At 38.7% G+C, this 19,058-nt stretch overlaps 1 protein-coding gene across 1 annotated transcript; it reads left to right on the forward strand.

The window, feature by feature from the left end:
• The first annotated feature begins 1,871 nt into the window (after positions 1 to 1,871).
• On the forward strand, positions 1,872 to 15,989 carry LOC134301589 (uncharacterized). Its single transcript, XM_062986373.1, has 12 exons — positions 1,872 to 1,983; positions 2,257 to 2,407; positions 2,543 to 2,741; positions 2,853 to 2,921; positions 3,920 to 3,988; positions 4,517 to 4,585; positions 6,832 to 6,900; positions 7,410 to 7,515; positions 7,648 to 7,718; positions 13,501 to 13,566; positions 13,878 to 13,955; positions 14,589 to 15,989. Exons 1-11 carry the CDS (start codon positions 1,872 to 1,874, stop codon positions 13,950 to 13,952), a joined length of 1,056 nt encoding a protein of 351 aa, XP_062842443.1. The 3' UTR covers positions 13,953 to 13,955; positions 14,589 to 15,989.
• Positions 15,990 to 19,058: the final 3,069 nt, after the last annotated feature.

Genomic DNA, 19,058 nt, shown 5'->3' on the forward strand with positions numbered 1-19,058 from the left:
GCGTTCCTTAAAAGTGCCTGAAGCAGAACGCTGATTAACAGAACAAAATGAACACAGCCAGGGAACTGTGTCATTTCAGAGACCTTCCCTACACACTCGTTCCCTGCGCCCTATAGTAGTTAGAATGTTCCCTTAACATTCTTAAAGGGCCAGACTATATTTGTAATTCACATTACATGACAGGTAAGACGTTAGAAAAATCTTTTTTCTTACAATAGCCCTTGTTTTAAGGAAAAATACATACACATTACATACATTATGTATATATATATATATATATATATATATATATATATACATATATATATATATATATATATATATATATATACACACAGTACCAGTCAAAAGTTTGGACACACCAGTCAAAAGTTTGGACACACCTTCTCTTCAATGTTTTTTCTTGATTATTTTTATTTTCTACATTGTAGATTAATACTGAAGACATCCAAACTATGAAGAATTATGTAGTAAACCAAAAAGTGTTAAACAAACCAGAATATGTTTTATATTTTACCAAATCTACCTCTGCACAACACAACTGATGGTCTCAAACACATTAAAAAAGCAACAAATTCCAGAAATTCACTCTAGACAAGGCACAAACATTCATTGAAAACCATTCCAGGTGGAAACCTAATAAAGCTGGTTGAGAAAATTTCAAAGAGTGTGCAAATCTGTCATTAAAGCAAAAGATGGCTACTTTGAAGAATCTAAAATATAAAACATATTCTGGTTTGTTTAACACTTTTTAGTTCACTACATAATTCCATGGGGGGGGGGGGGGGGGGGGGGGTTAGCAGTAAATAAAATAAATAAACTTAAAAAGAGCCGGAAGATAAACCGGAGCAGCACGTGTGCGTGTGTGTGTGTTTGTGCCTTTAGAAGAGACGCTTTGTTCACAGTATCGCTATAAGTGATTCATTGATTCACGAGTCATTTTTCGCGAAGCGTAAGTTTCTCTTCTCAGTTATCTCTCCGTGTTTACTGTTATTAATTAAATGTCGTGGTTTTAAATAAACACCAACTAATACAGAACATTTTGTGTGACTCTCTTACATTAAAAAGCTTCATTAAAAAGCTTAATTAAACTGCTATTACCACAGATCTGTAACCGACCGTCAGACTCGTTCCGTCTAAGGAGCTAAAAGTTCAGCAGATGATCCTGAACTAACGAATTTGGTAATGAATAAACTTTTGCCTCTGATTGGCTCTGTAACGTTTTCTGTTCTCATCTACATCACAAGTAAGAACCGCTCACGATTTACTAAAGTGAACCAGGAGTTTATATAACGTGCTGATAGAATCCACTCAGATGTGACCGGGTTGAATGATCTTTTTAAAGTAAATATTACAATCAGCAAAATTACATCGTATGTATGATGCACAACGTTAATGATGTTATTTTAGGTCATGAAGAGCTTTCACTGTGGTTTCTGTAGGATGGTTGATGAATGGTGATGTGATGGTTGGTGCTTTGTAGCTCAAAGTCTGGATCAATCCACTGAGCTGTTAAGCTTAACGTGATCTTTATATATCACACCATCGGCTCGGCTACTTTTAGGAAATATCGCCGATCGCCGATAGCATATTTTGATTAAAAATCGGCCGATACCGATTCATAGCCGATCGATCGTCCCATCTCTAATATCTACATTCTTAATATTTTTTACCATTTATGCCTGTTGTCGCTAATTTGCAACATACCTACATTTATATCTATTTTATGTGCTATGAACAAATTAACATTTTCCACTAATTGCAGCATTAGGAATAACATTATCATTTACAGTATACACATATATAAAATTGATTTGCCTGCTAGATTTGTCCTATTTATTCTTCCATATTTTTTGTCCTGTTACAGCAGCATGACTGAAAGACGGAGAAGACTCAACCCAAAGAAACATGCATGTAGTATTATTTCATTGGGAACTGATCAGCACAACACAATTGAACAAAGATACATAAACGAGTACAAAGGTGAGAATATGGGTGTGCATTTTTGGATGTTGAATTGGGATGTCCAAGTAGTAAATAACAATACAAAACCTTTCACTTTAAATTATATTTGGCCAGTTGATTTCAAAGGGGTTCTTAAAAAGGATTTGGGAATTAAGATAAAGATGGTTAGCTTTTTATGCAAAAGTCAATTAACTAACAACAGAATGAGGTAAGAGTAGTATTGTCAGAATATCTGCTTGAGAAAATGTCACCTAATTTTTATTTTATTTATTTTTTGCTGACCTCTTTCAGGTCGTGGAGTATTTGCGAAAGTAAATATCGAGAAAGGAAGTTTTATTTTAGAGTACAAAGGACGGCTAATCACAGGAAAAGATGCTGACTCTTTTGGGGAACAAGATAATACATATGTGTACTATTTCAAACACAATGGAAAAATTGTTTGGTGAGCACTTTTTTAATGTAGGTTTATGAAGGTTCTGTTTCTTGCTTTCACAGAAAATGTGAAGGTTAGATCATTTGTAGTTTAAAGGGTGGAAAAATTTATTATTTTTTAAATTACTACTTTTTTTTTCAACAGCATTGATGCCACTGATGATGATGGATCTTTTGGACGCTTGGTCAATGACAGTGCTGATCCCAATTCAAAAATGAAAAAAATTGTGCTAAATGATACTCCCCACCTATGTTTGTTTGCAATAAAAGATATAAGGAAAGATGAGGAGATAACCTATGATTATGGAGGAAATAACCTCACCTGGCGCACCACTCAACTCGCGGTGAGAACACTGGTTTCTTTGCATGGTTTAATTTAGGATTACTTCTAATTGATTTTTCTGCAACAGTTGGTGTACTCTATAACAATTGTGTTACGTTCTTTTTCTCACTAGATAAATGATGACCCTGCGTTTGCTTCAAGAAACTTAACAGTTCAAGACCATCTGGAGTCAGACATCCCGGTAAATAAATATTTCACACATTGCAGTCTATTCATAACTAGATCAGCTCAACATTGTGTGTGGTTCTATTCTGTACTCGACTTGGGCAGTTATGAGGGATATGTGTTTGTATACCTGACTTTTATAAGAACAGAGTTTGGTTTGCAAGGACTTGGTACAAAAGTCAGCACAGTTTCCTGAAGCGAAAAAACATTGATGATTATAGTACTTGTAACAATTTGAGGAGTGATTTAGATGTAATTTCATATTCGTATTCATTTACATTTTCAGCATTTAGCAGATGCTTTTATTTAAAGCGACTTACAGTAAAGTGACAGTATATTGTCTAAGCGATTGAGGGTTAAGGGCCTTGCTCATGGGCCCAACAGTGGCAACCTGGCATGGGGTGGGGCTTGAACCAGCAACCTTCTGATTACTAGTCCAGTATCTTAACCACTAGGCTACATCTGTCCATTCATTATGTTTAAATTGTGCTCTGTATGATCTATGTACAGTCAGTAGGCTAAGTAGTTTGTGTATGAGTGAACGTGACTGATGGCTGGTTTGTGAGGACATGATTGGGTTTGTAAGGACTGAACGAGAGATTGTTTATTAAGTGTACATGTAGATAGTCAGTGATCGTAACATTTTGCATGGTTTTATTTAGGATTACTTCTAATTGATATTTCTGCAACAGTCATGTTGGTGTACTCTACAACAATTGTGTTATCTCCTTTTTCTCGGGGCGGCACGGTGGCTAAGTGGGTAGCACTGTCACCTCACAGCAAGAAGGACCTGGGTTCGAACCCCAGGTGGGGCGGTCCAGGTTCTTTTCTGTGTGGAGTTTGCATGTTCTCCCCGTGTCTGCGTGGGTTTATTCCGGGTGCTCTGGTTTCCTCCCACTTGTGAACTGATGAATCTTGTGTAATGAGTAACTACTGTTCCTGTCATGAATGTAACCAAAAAGTGTAAAACATTATGTTAAAATCCTAATAAACAAACGTCCTTTTTCTCACTAGATAAATGATGACCCTGCGTTTGCTTCAAGTAACGTAATTGTTCAAGACCATCTGGAGACAGACATCCCGGTAAATAAATATTTCCCCCATTGCAGTCTATTCATCAGCTCAACATTGTGTGTGGTTCTATTCTGTACTTGACTTGGGCAGTTATGAGGGATGTGTGTTTGTATACCTGACTTAAGGCTGCTTTATAAGAACAGAGTTTGGTTTGTGAGGACTTGGTACAAAAGTCAGCACAGTTTCCCGAAGCACAATAACAGTTATGATTATAGTACTTGTAACAATTTGAGGAGTGATTTAGATGTAATTTCATATTCATATTTATTATGTTTAAATTGTGCTTCGTATGATTTATGTACAGTCAGTAGGCTAAGTAGTTTGTGTATGAGTAGACATGACAAATGGCTGGTTTGTGAGGACATGATTGGGTTTGTAAGGGCTGAACACGGCTTTGTTTATAGTGTGTTTGTAGATAAAGTTAGTGACCATTAACGTTTTGCATGGTTTCATTAAGGATTACTTCTAGCTGATATTTCTGCAACAGTCATGTTGGTGTACTCTATAACAATTGTGTTATCTCCTTTTTCTCACTAGATAAATGATGACCCTGCGTTTGGCTCAAGAAACTTAACAGTTCAAGACCATCTGGAGTCAGACATCCCGGTAAATAAATATTTCACACATTGCAGTCTATTCATAACTAGATCAGCTCAACATTGTGTGTGGTTCTATTCTGTACTCGACTTGGGCAGTTATGAGGGATGTGTGTTTGTATACCTGACTTAAGACTGCTTTATAAGTAGTTTGTGTATGAGTGAACGTGACTGATGGCTGGTTTGTGAGGACATGATTGGGTTTGTAAGGACTGAACACGGCTTTGTTTATAGTGTGTTTGTAGATAAAGTTAGTGACCATTAACGTTTTGCATGGTTTCATTAAGGATTACTTCCTACTGGTCTGTAAGAGCAGGGATTGGTTTATAAGGGGTTAATGGGGAACCTGTAGAGGTATAAGTGAATTTTTGTCAGTATTTAAGAACTGGGTATAAATCAGTTCTGGTGTGCTCTACAAATAGACAAACATCCATTACAAGAACATGGAGGATTTGATTTTATATTCCATATTCCACTCATATAGAGCAAATACATAAATATATGCCTTGGTGTATCAATAAATACTGACTGTAGGTTTAAATAATGCATGTTAAGGTTAAAGTTAATTTAACTCTTTTACGTATTGAACAAATATGTGTTGTGTTCATCTCTGTAGATGCCAGTAGAAAAGCCTCATGTAACATTGTTCTTTAAAAAGCTCTCTAATCCACATTCACATGTAACTCTTAGCACATCACAGACATCTAGCAGCTCACCTAATGAGCTAAAAGTTATTCATCGTGCATAATTGTGTTGTGTAGTTGTCTGAATCAGCCAAGTAGTTTGTGTATGAGTGAACGTGACTGATGGCTGGTTTGTGAGGACATGATTTGGTTTGTAAGGGCTGAACGAGAGATTGTTCATTAAGTGTACATGTAGATAAAGTGAGTGAGCATTAACATTTTGCATGGTTTAATTTAGGATTACTTCTAATTGATTTTTCTGCAACAGTTGGTGTACTCTATAGACCGTTTCAAATGAATATTCACGAGTCCAGGAAGTGACGTAAATGTTCCTAAGACGCTTCCGCTTGGTGGTAAACAGCGCTCAGAACAACAGCGATTGAGCACAACTGCTTCAATTCTTTTGCGCTGGTTCAGTTGTGATTTATTGACAGTATGTCTAAATTAAAGTTAGGACCGTGTTGTTCGGTTGGCGGATGTTCCCTCAGGCCGGGTACAAACTTGCTTTCAGAGATTAAGGTGAACAGATTTCCAAAAGAACGCACAGTGAAACGCTTGGATTGCTGCTGTAAATAGAGACAGCTGGATACCCACCATCAACTCTTATAATTAATGTAATATATATTATTTCATAATAAAATATTGTAAACAAATGTACTCAGTTGAACGCTGCTCTCATGGTGTCTTGTCCCTGACGTTTAGCTTACGTGTATTAAAATACTCAGGCGCTTAATATTTGTATTAATAAAACAGAATAAACATAAACCTAACATAAGCCTTAAAAAGTTTACATTTTCCTTACAATACGATGTAAAAACCATAACTTTATAGGACTATATTTTGGGGAAACGTCACTATATGGAATTATATTAACAGCTTAATTAGCTGTAATAATTAGCTTAGCTTAATTATTAAATGACACACAGACCTGTAAAGAAACATGGTTCTACTTTTGTAATACAAAAAGTAAACATTCTATTTATGAATACATTGTGCTTACTGTAAAATATTTCATGTATTTCCAGTTAGGCTATAAAAAATAGTTTTAGCATTAGCTAATATGTTCTAATTCAGATGATAATTCACTGTGGTTTGTCATATTTTTATCATATTATAATGGCTCTTAGCTCAACAGACACAAAAGGGGAGATGACTCAATAATGATTTTAATAATTAATTGTATGCGTTCAAACTGCGGTGTGCTTTCACTGCCTCTCTGGTGTAAACACACTCCGTTTCAACAAGGTAGTGATACACGGCTGGGTATGTTACCTCAGGCAAACGTTTTAGGTCAGAGGAAAAACACTTTTTTACTTCTTAAATTCTTAAATTCTCCTCAAAAGGGGGCTGGTAAAGATACTTGATGATCTATCATTCATTTCTGCTAATATCGCGTTTGTTTCGTGTTCGGGAGACTCGCAAAGTACAATCTCGTCATGTTGACAGCTGGATGGATGTTTAAAAATGGCGCTACCGGAAAGGCGAAAGGAACAGACATGCGCAGTAGCGTTGTTATTGTTTACCCTCATTGAAACGGTCTATAACAATTGTGTTACGTTCTTTTTCTCACTAGATAAATGATGACCCTGCGTTTGCTTCAAGAAACTTAACAGTTCAAGACCATCTGGAGTCAGACATCCCGGTAAATAAATATTTCACACATTGCAGTCTATTCATAACTAGATCAGCTCAACATTGTGTGTGGTTCTATTCTGTACTCGACTTGGGCAATTATGAGGGATATGTGTTTGTATACCTGACTTAAGACTGCTTTATAAGTAGTTTGTGTATGAGTAGACATGACAAATGGCTGGTTTGTGAGGACATGATTGGGTTTGTAAGGGCTGAACACGGCTTTGTTTATAGTGTGTTTGTAGATAAAGTTAGTGACCATTAACGTTTTGCATGGTTTCATTAAGGATTACTTCCTACTGGATTATAAGAGCAGGGATTGGTTTATAAGGGGTTAGCACAACACGGACGTTAAAATGCATTACATAAATGTGTAAACATTGTCATTATATTTATCTCTGCATTTGGCATTTAAAAGAAAGCATAGCAAAAGATTTGCACATTTTTGCAGATTTCTTTTCCTTCCTCTCTCATATTAAATGACCAATTCTGATACACATTTTCCTCTGTATTTAACAGTGTCAGAAGCATAATATGGTTGTTGAACTTTTTTCTGGCCTTGACAAATGCTCAGTTTGCTTTGGACCGTTTGCACCTATTAGATGGACTGGACTTAGATGTAAACGTAAGTTATGCTGCATGTTTCACTATATAATTCATATGTGCCATTCACTGCCTTCAGGTGTTTATATGTACCCCATTTGATATTTGTGAATTCAACCTTCTTATATTATCTTCATTTTTTTTTCTTGTTTAGTCTGTTCTTCTGTCTGGCATAAAGCTTGCCTGGTCAAAACCACTTCTGATGAGCAGAGACTAGAATCATGGGTAGGTCCAATTTAATTCTAAGCTAGGCTCCAAATTTACCAAACAAAGCTTAAAAGTTAAGCTTTAAATTTATCTACAGACAGTTGTGTGGTGCAAAATTACACAAGTGGTGCTCCAGCTGTAGACACTATTCATTTGTATTCTTTGTATAATATCACAACAGTGAAAAGCAATGTACTTCTGTAGCTTCAGTTGTGTAGTATGATAGTACTAAGGTTATGGGTTAATAGGGTTAAAAAAAAAGAGAGAACTAAACCTGCACTTTTCAATCTTAATCTTTCTTGGACTTGTAATTCGCCAGGATGCACCTGCATCTAGTGATGACTCTCTTTCTTCTGGAGATGAGTTTGTACCAGACTCTGAGGATGCTACTGATTCTTCTGAGTTGGAGCATGAAAAAAATGCAGTGTCATCAGATGTGGAGCATCAGATGCTTGTTCTTGAAAAGACCACACCAGACAAAACAACTCAGGACCTAAGCAAAGAAAACTCTGTGGACTGGGGTGAAATGTTCCATTGCTCCTTAAACAAAATTCCTGAAAAGATGCATTGCAAGGCAGCATGTGCAGAATTAAAAGCAGCACAAGGTCATGCAAGAAATTTCTGTTTTGTCTGCAAAAAGCCACAGTCCAAACTTGCTCGGCATTTTAAAGTACATGAACACGAAGAGGCAGACGTTGCTAAAGTCCTTTCCCTTCCCAAAGGTTCAAAAAAACGAAAAATAATGCTGGAAAAGCTTAGAAACAAGGGCAATTTTCAACATAATAGTGACATTTTATCGCAGGGATTGGGATCTTTAAAAGTGAAACGGAAGTCCCGAACCAAGCGTGATTCAACTAAATATGAATTCTGCATATATTGTAGTGGCATGTTTGTCAGGAAGGAACTATGGAGGCACGCAAGGAGATGTCATCACAGGCCTGACTCAGATGAAGAACCTCATGGTAAGAGGCGAATCCTTGGATTAGGTGCAGCATGCTCTTCATTGGTGCAGAACATATCAGAAGGAGTTTGGAGAATGTTGAGAAACATGAATCAGGATGAGGTGACAGCAAGTGTGAGAAATGACTACTGCATTTTACAGTTGGCCCAGTCCTTGTTTAGCAAACATGGCCATGATACTACTAAACATGAATATGTCAGACAAAAACTCCGTGAACTAGGAAGACTACTAATTACCCTTCGCAACAAAGCATCAATTCATAACTTGGAAGAAGCAATAAAACCAGCCAATTTTGATAAGGTGATCTTGTGTGTCAAGGAAACAGCAGGATATAATCAGGAGAGGAACACCTATAAGTCACCAAGTCTTGCACTAAAACTTGGGCACTCCTTGCACAAAGTCTGTGATATAGTTCACTGCAGAGCACTGATGTCAGATGATGATGAGCTAAAGAAATCGGCCAAAGCATTTGAGAAGCTTCTCGAATCAAAATGGTCTGAAAACGTTTCTGCCCGTGCCCTGACAACTTTGCAGGAAAGCAAATTTAATAAACCCTCAACAATTCCTTTGACCGAGGATGTGCAGAAATTGCACAAACATCTTGAGTACAAGGCACAAGATGCAATCAGTGAATTCAGGAAGATTCCATCACCAGCTGCATATGCTGAGCTAGCCAAGATCACGTTAACACAGGTGATCTTATTTAACAGAAGGCGTGCTGGAGAGGTGTCCAAAATGACGCTTGCGAATTTTTTAAGCCGTGATCACGCAAAAGTTCATGATGATGTTGCTCAGGGGCTTACGGAATTGGAACAGAAGCTCTGCCAGCATTTTAGCAGAGTTGAGTTGAAGGGCAAACGAGGACGCAGGGTCGCTGTTCTCCTTACCCCAGATATGGTGCAAGCACTCACAATGATTGCTGAAAAAAGACAGGAGTGTCATGTTCCTAGAGAAAATATTTTCCTTTTTGGGATTCCCAAATGCTCCAGTCATTATAGAGGACAAGACTGCCTTCGACATTTTGCTGGTGGCTGTGGTGCAAAAAATCCTGAACACCTTAGATCAACTCAGCTGAGGAAACAAGTGGCTACAGTTTCACAGGTCCTGAATTTAAAAAACAATGAACTTGACCAGCTGGCTGACTTCATGGGTCATGATATCAGGATTCACAGACAATATTACCGCCTTCCAGAATCCACAGTGCAAGTGGCCAAAATTTCCAAGCTATTGATTGCAATGGAAAAAGGGCAGCTTCCAAAACTCAGAGGGAAATCTCTAGATGAAATCTCAGGTATTTAATAGTGAAAAAAAAAAAAAAAAAAAAAAAAAAATATATATATATATATATATATACACTGCTCAAAAAAATAAAGGGAACACTAAAATAACACATCCTAGATCTCGATGAATGAAATATTTCAGTTGAAAATCTTTATTCATTACATAGTGAAATGCGTTGAGAACACAATAACATTAAAATGATCAATGTACATCAAAATTATTATCCCATGGAGGTCTGGATTTGGAATCATACTCAAAATCAAAGTGGGAAATCAAATGACAGGCTGATCCAACTCCAGTGGAAATTCCTCAAGACCAGTTAAAATGAGGCTCAGTAGTGTGTGTGGCCTCCACGTGCCTGTATGACCTCCCTACAATGCCTGGGCATGCTCAGAAGTTGCTCAGGTAGTGCAGCTCATCCAAGATGGCACATCAATGCGAGCTATGGCAAGAAGGTTTGCTGTGTCTGTCAGCACAGTGTCCAGAGCATGGAGCAGATACCAGGAGACAGGCCAGTACATCAGGAGACGTGGAGGGGGCCGTAGGAGGGCAACAACCCAGCAGCAAGACCGCTACCAACAGGAGGAGCAGTGTCAGAGCCCTGCAAAATGCCCTCTAGCAGGCCACTAATATTGATGTTTCTGCTCAAACTGTCAAAAACAGACTCCATGAGGGTGGTATGAGGGCCTGACGTCTACAAGTGGGGCTTGTGCTTACAGCCCAACACCGTGCAGGGCGATTGGCATTTGCCACAGAACACCAAGATTGGCAGATTCGCCATTGGCGCCCTGTGCTTTTCACGGATGAGAGCAGGTTCACAGTGAGCACATGACAGACTTTGAAGAGTCTGGAGACGCCGTGGAGAACGTTCTGCTGCCTGCAACATCCTCCAGCATGACCGGTTTGGCAGTGGGTCAGTAATGGTGTGGGGAGGCATTTCACTGGAGGGCCGCACAGCCCTCCATGGGCTAACCAGGGGTACCCTAACTGCCATTAGGTACCGGGATGAGTTCCTCAGACCCACTGTGAGACCATATGCTGGTGCAGTGGGACCTGGGTTCCTTCTGATGCATGACAATGCAAGGCCTCATGTGGCTGAAGTGTGTCAGCAGTTCCTACATGATGAAGGCATTGAAGCTATGTACTGGCCTGCCCGTTCCCCAGACCTGAATCCAATCGAGCACCATCCAATTTAATCTGGGACATCATCCACCAATGCCAAGTTGCACCACAGACTGTCCAGGAGTTGACTGATGCTTTAATCCAGGTCTGGGAGGAGATCCCTCAGAAGAACATCCGCTGCCTCATCAGGAGCATGCCCAGGCGTTGTAGGGAGGTCATACAAGTACGTGGAGGCCACACACACTACTGAGCCTCATTTTAACTTGTCTTGAGGAATTTCCACTGAAGTTGGATCAGCCTGTAATTGGATTTTCCACTTTGATTTTGAGTATGATTCCAAATCCAGACCTCCATGGGATAATAATTTTGATTTACATTGATCATTTTTATGTTGTTTTGTTCTCAACGCATTTCACTATGTAATGAATAAAGATTTTCAACTGGAATATTTCATTCATCGAGATCTAGGATGTGTTTTTTTAGTGTTCCCTTTATTGTTTTGAGCAGTGTATATATATATATATATATATATATATATATATATATATATATACAGTGTATCACAAAAGTGAGTACACCCCTCACATTTCTGCAGATATTTAAGTATATCTTTTCATGGGACAACACTGACAAAATGACACTTTGACACAATGAAAAGTAGTCTTTGTGCAGCTTATATAACAGTGTAAATTTATTCTTCCCTCAAAATAACTCAATATACAGCCATTAATGTCTAAACCACTGGCAACAAAAGTGAGTACACCCCTTAGTGAAAGTTCCTGAAGTGTCAATATTTTGTGTGGCTACCATTATTTCCCAGAACTGCCTTAACTCTCCTGGGCATGGAGTTTACCAGAGCTTCACAGGTTGCCACTGGAATGCTTTTTCACTCCTCCATGACGACATCACGGAGCTGGCGGATATTCGAGACTTTGCTCTCCTCCACCTTCCGCTTGAGGATGCCCCAAAGATGTTCTATTGGGTTTAGGTCTGGAGACATGCTTGGCCAGTCCATCACCTTTACCCTCAGCCTCTTCAATAAAGCAGTGGTCGTCTTAGAGGTGTGTTTGGGGTCATTATCATGCTGGAACACTGCCCTGCGACCCAGTTTCCGGAGGGAGGGGATCATGCTCTGCTTCAGTATTTCACAGTACATATTGGAGTTGGTGTCCCTCAATGAAATGTAACTCCCCAACACCTGCTGCACTCATGCAGTCCCAGACCATGGCATTCCCACCACCATGCTTGACTGTAGGCATGACACACTTATCTTTGTACTCCTCACCTGATTGCCGCCACACATGCTTGAGACCATCTGAACCAAACAAATTAATCTTGGTCTCATCAGACCATAGGACATGGTTCCAGTAATCCATGTCCTTTGTTGACATGTCTTCAGCAAACTGTTTGCGGGCTTTCTTGTGTAGAGACTTCAGAAGAGGCTTCCTTCTGGGGTGACAGCCATGCAGACCGATTTGATGTAGTGTGCGGCGTATGGTCTGAGCACTGACAGGCTGACCCCCCACCTTTTCAATCTCTGCAGCAATGCTGACAGCACTCCTGCGCCTAGCTTTCAAAGACAGCAGTTGGATGTGACGCTGAGCACGTGCACTCAGCTTCTTTGGACGACCAACGCAAGGTCTGTTCTGAGTGGAACCTGCTCTTTTAAAACGCTGGATGATCTTGGCCACTGTGCTGCAGCTCAGTTTCAGGGTGTTGGCAATCTTCTTGTAGCCTTGGCCATCTTCATGTAGCGCAACAATTCGTCTTTTAAGATCCTCAGAGAGTTCTTTGCCATGAGGTGCCATGTTGGAACTTTCAGTGACCAGTATGAGAGAGTGTGAGAGCTGTACTACTAAATTGAACACAACTGCTCCCTATGCACACCTGAGACCTAGTAACACTAACAAATCACATGACATTTTGGAGGGAAAATGACAAGCAGTGCTCAATTTGGACATTTAGGGGTGCAGTCTCTTAGGGGTGTACTCACTTTTGTTGCCGGTGGTTTAGACATTAATGGCTGTATATTGAGTTATTTTGAGGGAAGAATAAATTTACACTGTTATATAAGCTGCACACAGACTACTTTTCATTGTGTCAAAGTGTCATTTTGTCAGTGTTGTCCCATGAAAAGATATACTTAAATATCTGCAGAAATGTGAGGGGTGTACTCACTTTTGTGATACACTGTATATATATATATATATATATATATATATATATATATATATATATATATATAGAGAGAGAGAGAGAGAGAGAGAGAGAGAGAGAGAGGAGAGAGAGCGAGAGAGAGAGAGAGAGAGAGAGAGTAGATCTTATGTACTTAGGATTACTTCTGAACTAAAGTAATAGTCAAATAATGCCTTTTCAGCTATGAGGATATGTCCCATTCATTGTTTGTTTTTTTTTGTTTGTTTTTTTTATTCCCAGATTTCAGTGTCACAGACAGTGATAGTGATGAGGATTGCGAAAACAGATCTTCAGGCAAATCTTCAGGTAGTTTACTAAACAATGGAAGATTTATATGTAGGATAATTTATAATGGGTGTCTTTACAGTTAGGTTACAGAGTGTTACCTCACTTAATTTATGACTTTTTTATAGTTTTTTTTCCTACTGATATGCATACAAGTATTTTGATAACTACCCACTGCTTGGGGCTAATTGGTAATCTCATAATCTGAAATCCAAGAATTTGGATCCTTCTATACCAGTTTTACAAACAAGGCCCTGAGGTGTATATTTAAACACACAGTGTGCTTATTCAATGGCAGTTGTTGGTCACTTTCTTTTACTACTTATTTTTAGGTGGAATTAATGTATCCTGCAGCAATGAAATTAGCCACCACTCTAAAGCTGCCAGTCCAAAGAAATCTTCACTAGAAGGTAAGACAGATCTGACTGCTGTTTGTTTTTTATCCAATAAAAAAAAGTTGGTATAATGTACCCAAATATTATTGACTGTAATTTTATATTAAATTACATTTATATTATTAAATCACAATTTTATGATACCAGATCAGTTAAAATTTTATTTTGAGAAATGACTTTAATGTTTCCACCATGATGATATGTGTGCCTCTTAGTTGTATGCAATTTGGTATTAAGATTTATGCATGGATGGCACTGTGGCTTAGTGGGTAGCACTGTTGCCTCACAACAAGAAGGTCCTGGGTTTGATATAGCCATGATATCTTGTGTAATGAGTAACTACCGTTCCTGTCATGAATGTAACCAAAGTGTAAAACATGACGTTAAAATCCTAATAAACAAACAAACAAACAAACAAGATTTATGCATCATGATACTCACTTAAAAGGTGCATTGCACTGTTACCTTATTTTTTAACCTGATGACTAGGATGTTATTTGCCATATTTTTGAACTTGTCTACACAGTAGATAACAGTTTATTTTAGTTATGGAATAACTAAAGCTATAGGATAATGTTATTTGGTTTAAGCATTGGGTATTACAGGTGTCTGTTGAGTCTATATTCTTTTTGACTTTCTCATTGGTAGATGGTGTACCTGATACCACACTGACAAGAAGGAAAGTGGTTCGGAGGCCATGGACAACAAAGGAGGTCCTTGCTGTAATGAGGCATTTCAAACCACATATATTGAAGGGTCGTTTGGCTTCAAAATTGGAGTGCGAGAAATGCAAGAAAGCAGAATATCCCATTTTAGAAGGGCGAACTATTCAAAACATTCGTGACTTTGTTAGGAACAAAGGAAGCAGTTTGCAAAAGCACGCTGAATTGTAAAGTGGCTAACAAAAACAGCTGTGCTATTGTGATAATTCTGCAATTTTATTGCAAGAAATCCAATGCAGGTTTAGTGTCTCTAATTTAATTCCTTGCTGGTCTTTTTGAATGTACAGTGACAAGATTTTAAATGCTACTTTTTAACTTAATTCATTTAGAAATTTTAATTTACACCACTCTTTGGGGGCAGCACGGTGGCTTGGTGGGTAGCACTGTTGCCTCACAGCAAGAAGGTCCTGGGTTCGATCCCCAGGTGGGGCGGTCCCGGGTCCTTTCTGTGTGGAGTTTGCATGTTCTCCCCGTGTCTGCATGGGTTTCCTCTGGGTTCTCTGGTTTCCTCCCACAGTCCAAAGACATGCAAGTGAAGTGAATTGGAGATACAAAATTGTCCATGAGTGTTTGATATAACTGTGTGTGAACTGATGAATTTTGTGTAATGAGTCCTCTTTTATTACTGTGCAATATTTACTTATATTACTTACTGTGACATGAATTGGAGATACAAAATTGTCCACGAGTGTGTTTGATATAACTGTGTGTGAACTGATGAATTTTGTGTAATGAGTCCTCTTTTATTACTGTGCAATATTTATTTCTATTACTTAATAGAAAATCCCAAAACACTTTCCAGAATATGAAATGTAATTTTTTTTTTCAGTCCTATAATAGAAGACAATTTCATCCATGTTTATAATTATTTATCACCTGGTTTTAAGATCCAAAATCTTTAAGAAAAATATGTTCTGGTCAGATAAAAAAACTTCAGTGTGTAAGAGTATAACCTCAATTATTATTATAATTTGTTTACATTTGTGACTTGGCAGAATGTTTGTTAAAGTATGCACTGTGTTTAATGTTTGTTACCGAAGTATGCACTATTTGAGTAATGTTTAATTGTTTAGTTTCTGTTGTTGCTATTGCAGGTATGCTTCTCAAACCCATGCATCACATTCTTATACTGTATTTTGTGAATGTATTGAGTAATCTTTTTATTTATTGCACAACAGTTTGCTGATGAATTTAGGTATGCAAGACTTCTCTCTCTCTCAGCTCAATGTTTTTAGACAAAATATTTTCTGTACTGTGAGTGCAGTTTTACAGTTCAACAATAGCTTTACATAGCCATTAAATAAATTTTAATAAAATTTAAAAAGCTGTCATGCTGTAATGCTTCCAGTAAAGAGTTTCACAAGGCAGTGGTAATGCTGACTTGAGTTGCCTTCACAAAATAGTACTTTTGTAGGTCATGTGTTGTAGGTATGATATATATACAGTGGGTACGGAAAGTATTCAGACCCCTTTAAATTTTTCACTTTGTTTCATTGCAGCCAATTGGTAAGATCAAAAAAGTTCTTTTTTTTTGCTCATTAATGTACACTCTGCACCCCATCCTGACATAAAAAAAAAAACAGAAATGTAGATATTTTTGCTAATTTATTAATTAAGAAAAACTGAAATATCACATGGTCATAAGTATTCAGACCCTTTGCTCAGTATTGAGTAGAGGCACCCTTTTGAGCTAGTACAGCCATGAGTCTTCTTGGGAATGATGCAACAAGTTTTTCACACCTGGATTTGGGGATCCTCTGCCATTCTTCCTTGCAGATCCTCTCCAGTTCCCTCAGGTTGGATGGTGAACGTTGGTGGACAGCCATTTTCAAGTCTCTCCAGAGATGCTCAATTGGGTTTAGGTCGGTGCTCTGGCTGGGCCAGTCAAGAATGGTCACAGAGTTGTTCTGAAGCCAATGCTTTGTTATTTTAGCTGTGTGCTTAGGGTCATTGTCTTGTTGGAAGGTGAACCTTCGGCCCAGTCTGAGGTCCAGAGCACTCTGGAAGAGGTTTTCCTTCAATTGCAACCAGTCGTCCCTGCAGCTGAATAACACCCCCATAGCATGATGCTGCCACCACCATGTTTCACTGTTGGGATTGTATTTGGCAGGTGATGAGCAGTGCCTGGTTTTCTCCACACATACCGCTTAGAATTAACACCAAAATGTTCAATCTTCGTCTCATCAGACCATAGAATCTTCTTTCTCATAGTCTGGGAGTCCTTCATGTGTCCTTCATGTGTTCTTGCACTGAGGAGAGGCTTTCGTCGGCACACTCTGCCATAAAGCCCCGACTGGTGGAGGGCTGCAGTGATAGTTGACTTTGTGGAACTTTCTCCCATCTCCCTACTGCATCTCTGGAGCTCAGCCACAGTGATCTTGGGGTTCTTCTTTACCTCTCTCACCAAGGCTCTTCTCCCACGATTGCTTAGTTTGGCTGGACAGCCAGGTCGAGGAAGAGTTGTGGTCGTCCCAAACTTCTTCCATTTAAGGATTATGGAGGCCACTGTGCTCTTAGGAACCTTTAGTGCTGCAGAAATTCTTTTGTAACCTTGGCCAGATCTGTGCCTTGCCACAATTATGTCTCCGAGCTCCTTGGGCAGTTCCTTAGACCTCATGATTCTCATGTGCTCTGACATGCACTGTGAGCTGTGTGGTCTTATATAGACAGGTGTGTGCCTTTCCTAATCAAGTCCAATCAGTTTAATTAAACACAGCTGGACTCCAATGAAGGAGTAGAACCATCTCAAGGAGGATCAGAAGGAAATGGACAGCATGTGAGTTAAATATGAGTGTCACAGCAAAGGGTCTGAATACTTATGACCATGTGATATTTCATTTGTTCTTGTTTAATAAATTAGCAAAAATATCTACATTTCTGTTTTTTTTCTGTCAAGATGGGGTGCAGAGTGTACATTAATGAGCAAAAAAAAGAACTTTTTTGATCTTACCATTTGGCTGCAATGAAACAGAGTGAAAAATTTAAAGGGGTCTGAATACTTTCCGTACCCACTGTGTATATATATATATATATATACAGAAATATAGAAAATTCTAAAGGGTTCACAAACTTTCAAGCACCAATATATATATTGGTGCTTGAAAGTTTGTGAACCCTTTAGAATTTTCTATATTTCTGCATAAATATGACCTAAAACATTATCAGATCCTGGAAGTAGATAAAGAGAACCCAGTTAAACAAATGAGACAAAAATATTATACTTGGTCATTTATTTATTGAGGGAAATGATCCAATATTACATATTTGTGAGTGGCAAAAGTATGTGAACCTTTGCTTTCAGTATCTGGTGTGACACCCCCCCGTACAGAACACCTTCAACTCTGGGATGTTGGTGGGTTTCCTCACATTAACTGCTCGCTTCAGGTCCTTCCACAACATTTCCATTGGATTAATGTCAGGTCTTTGACTTGGCCATTCCAAAACATGAACTTTATTCTTCTTTAACCATTCTTTGTAGAATGACTTGTGTGTAGGGTCGTTGTCTTGCTGCATGACCCACCTTCTCTTAAGATTCAGTTCATGGACAGATGTCCTGACATTTTCTTTAAGAATTCTCTGATATACAGTGCCTTGCAAAAGTATTTAGCCCCCTTGAACTTTTCAACCTTTTGCCACATTTCAGGCTTCAAACATAACGATATGAAATTGTAATTTTTTGTGAAGAATCAACAACAAGTGGGACACAATCGTGAAGTGGAACGAAATTTATTGGATATTTTAAACTTTTTTTAGAAATAAAAAACTGAAAAGGGGGGCGTGCAATATTATTCAGCCCCCTTGCGTTAATACTTTGTAGCGCCACCTTTTGCTGCGATTACAGCTGCAAGTCGCTTGGGGTATGTCTCTATCAGTTTTGCACATCGAGAGACAGAAATTTTTGCCCATTCTTCCTTGCAAAACAGCTCGAGCTCAGTGAGGTTGGATGGAGAGCGTTTGTGAACAGCAGTTTTCAGCTCTTTCCACAGATTCTCGATGGGATTCAGGTCTGGACTTTGACTTGGCCATTCTAACACCTGGATACGTTTATTTGTGAACCATTCCATTGTAGATTTTGCTTTATGTTTTGGATCATTGTCTTGTTGGAAGATAAATCTCCGTCCCAGTCTCAGGTCTTTTGCAGACTGCAACAGGTTTTCTTCCAGAATGGTCCTGTATTTGGCTCCATCCATCTTCCCATCAATTTTAACCATCTTCCCTGTCCCTGCTGAAGAAAAGCAGGCCCAAACCATGATGCTGCCACCACCATGTTTGACAGTGGGGATGGTGTGTTCAGGGTGATGAGCTGTGTTGCTTTTACGCCAAACATAACGTTTTGCATTGTGGCCAAAAAGTTCGATTTTGGTTTCATCTGACCAGAGCACCTTCTTCCACATGT

This window comes from Trichomycterus rosablanca, chromosome 2 (assembly GCF_030014385.1).
Source record: "Trichomycterus rosablanca isolate fTriRos1 chromosome 2, fTriRos1.hap1, whole genome shotgun sequence".
In the NCBI taxonomy this organism is placed as follows: Eukaryota; Metazoa; Chordata; class Actinopteri; order Siluriformes; family Trichomycteridae; genus Trichomycterus; species Trichomycterus rosablanca.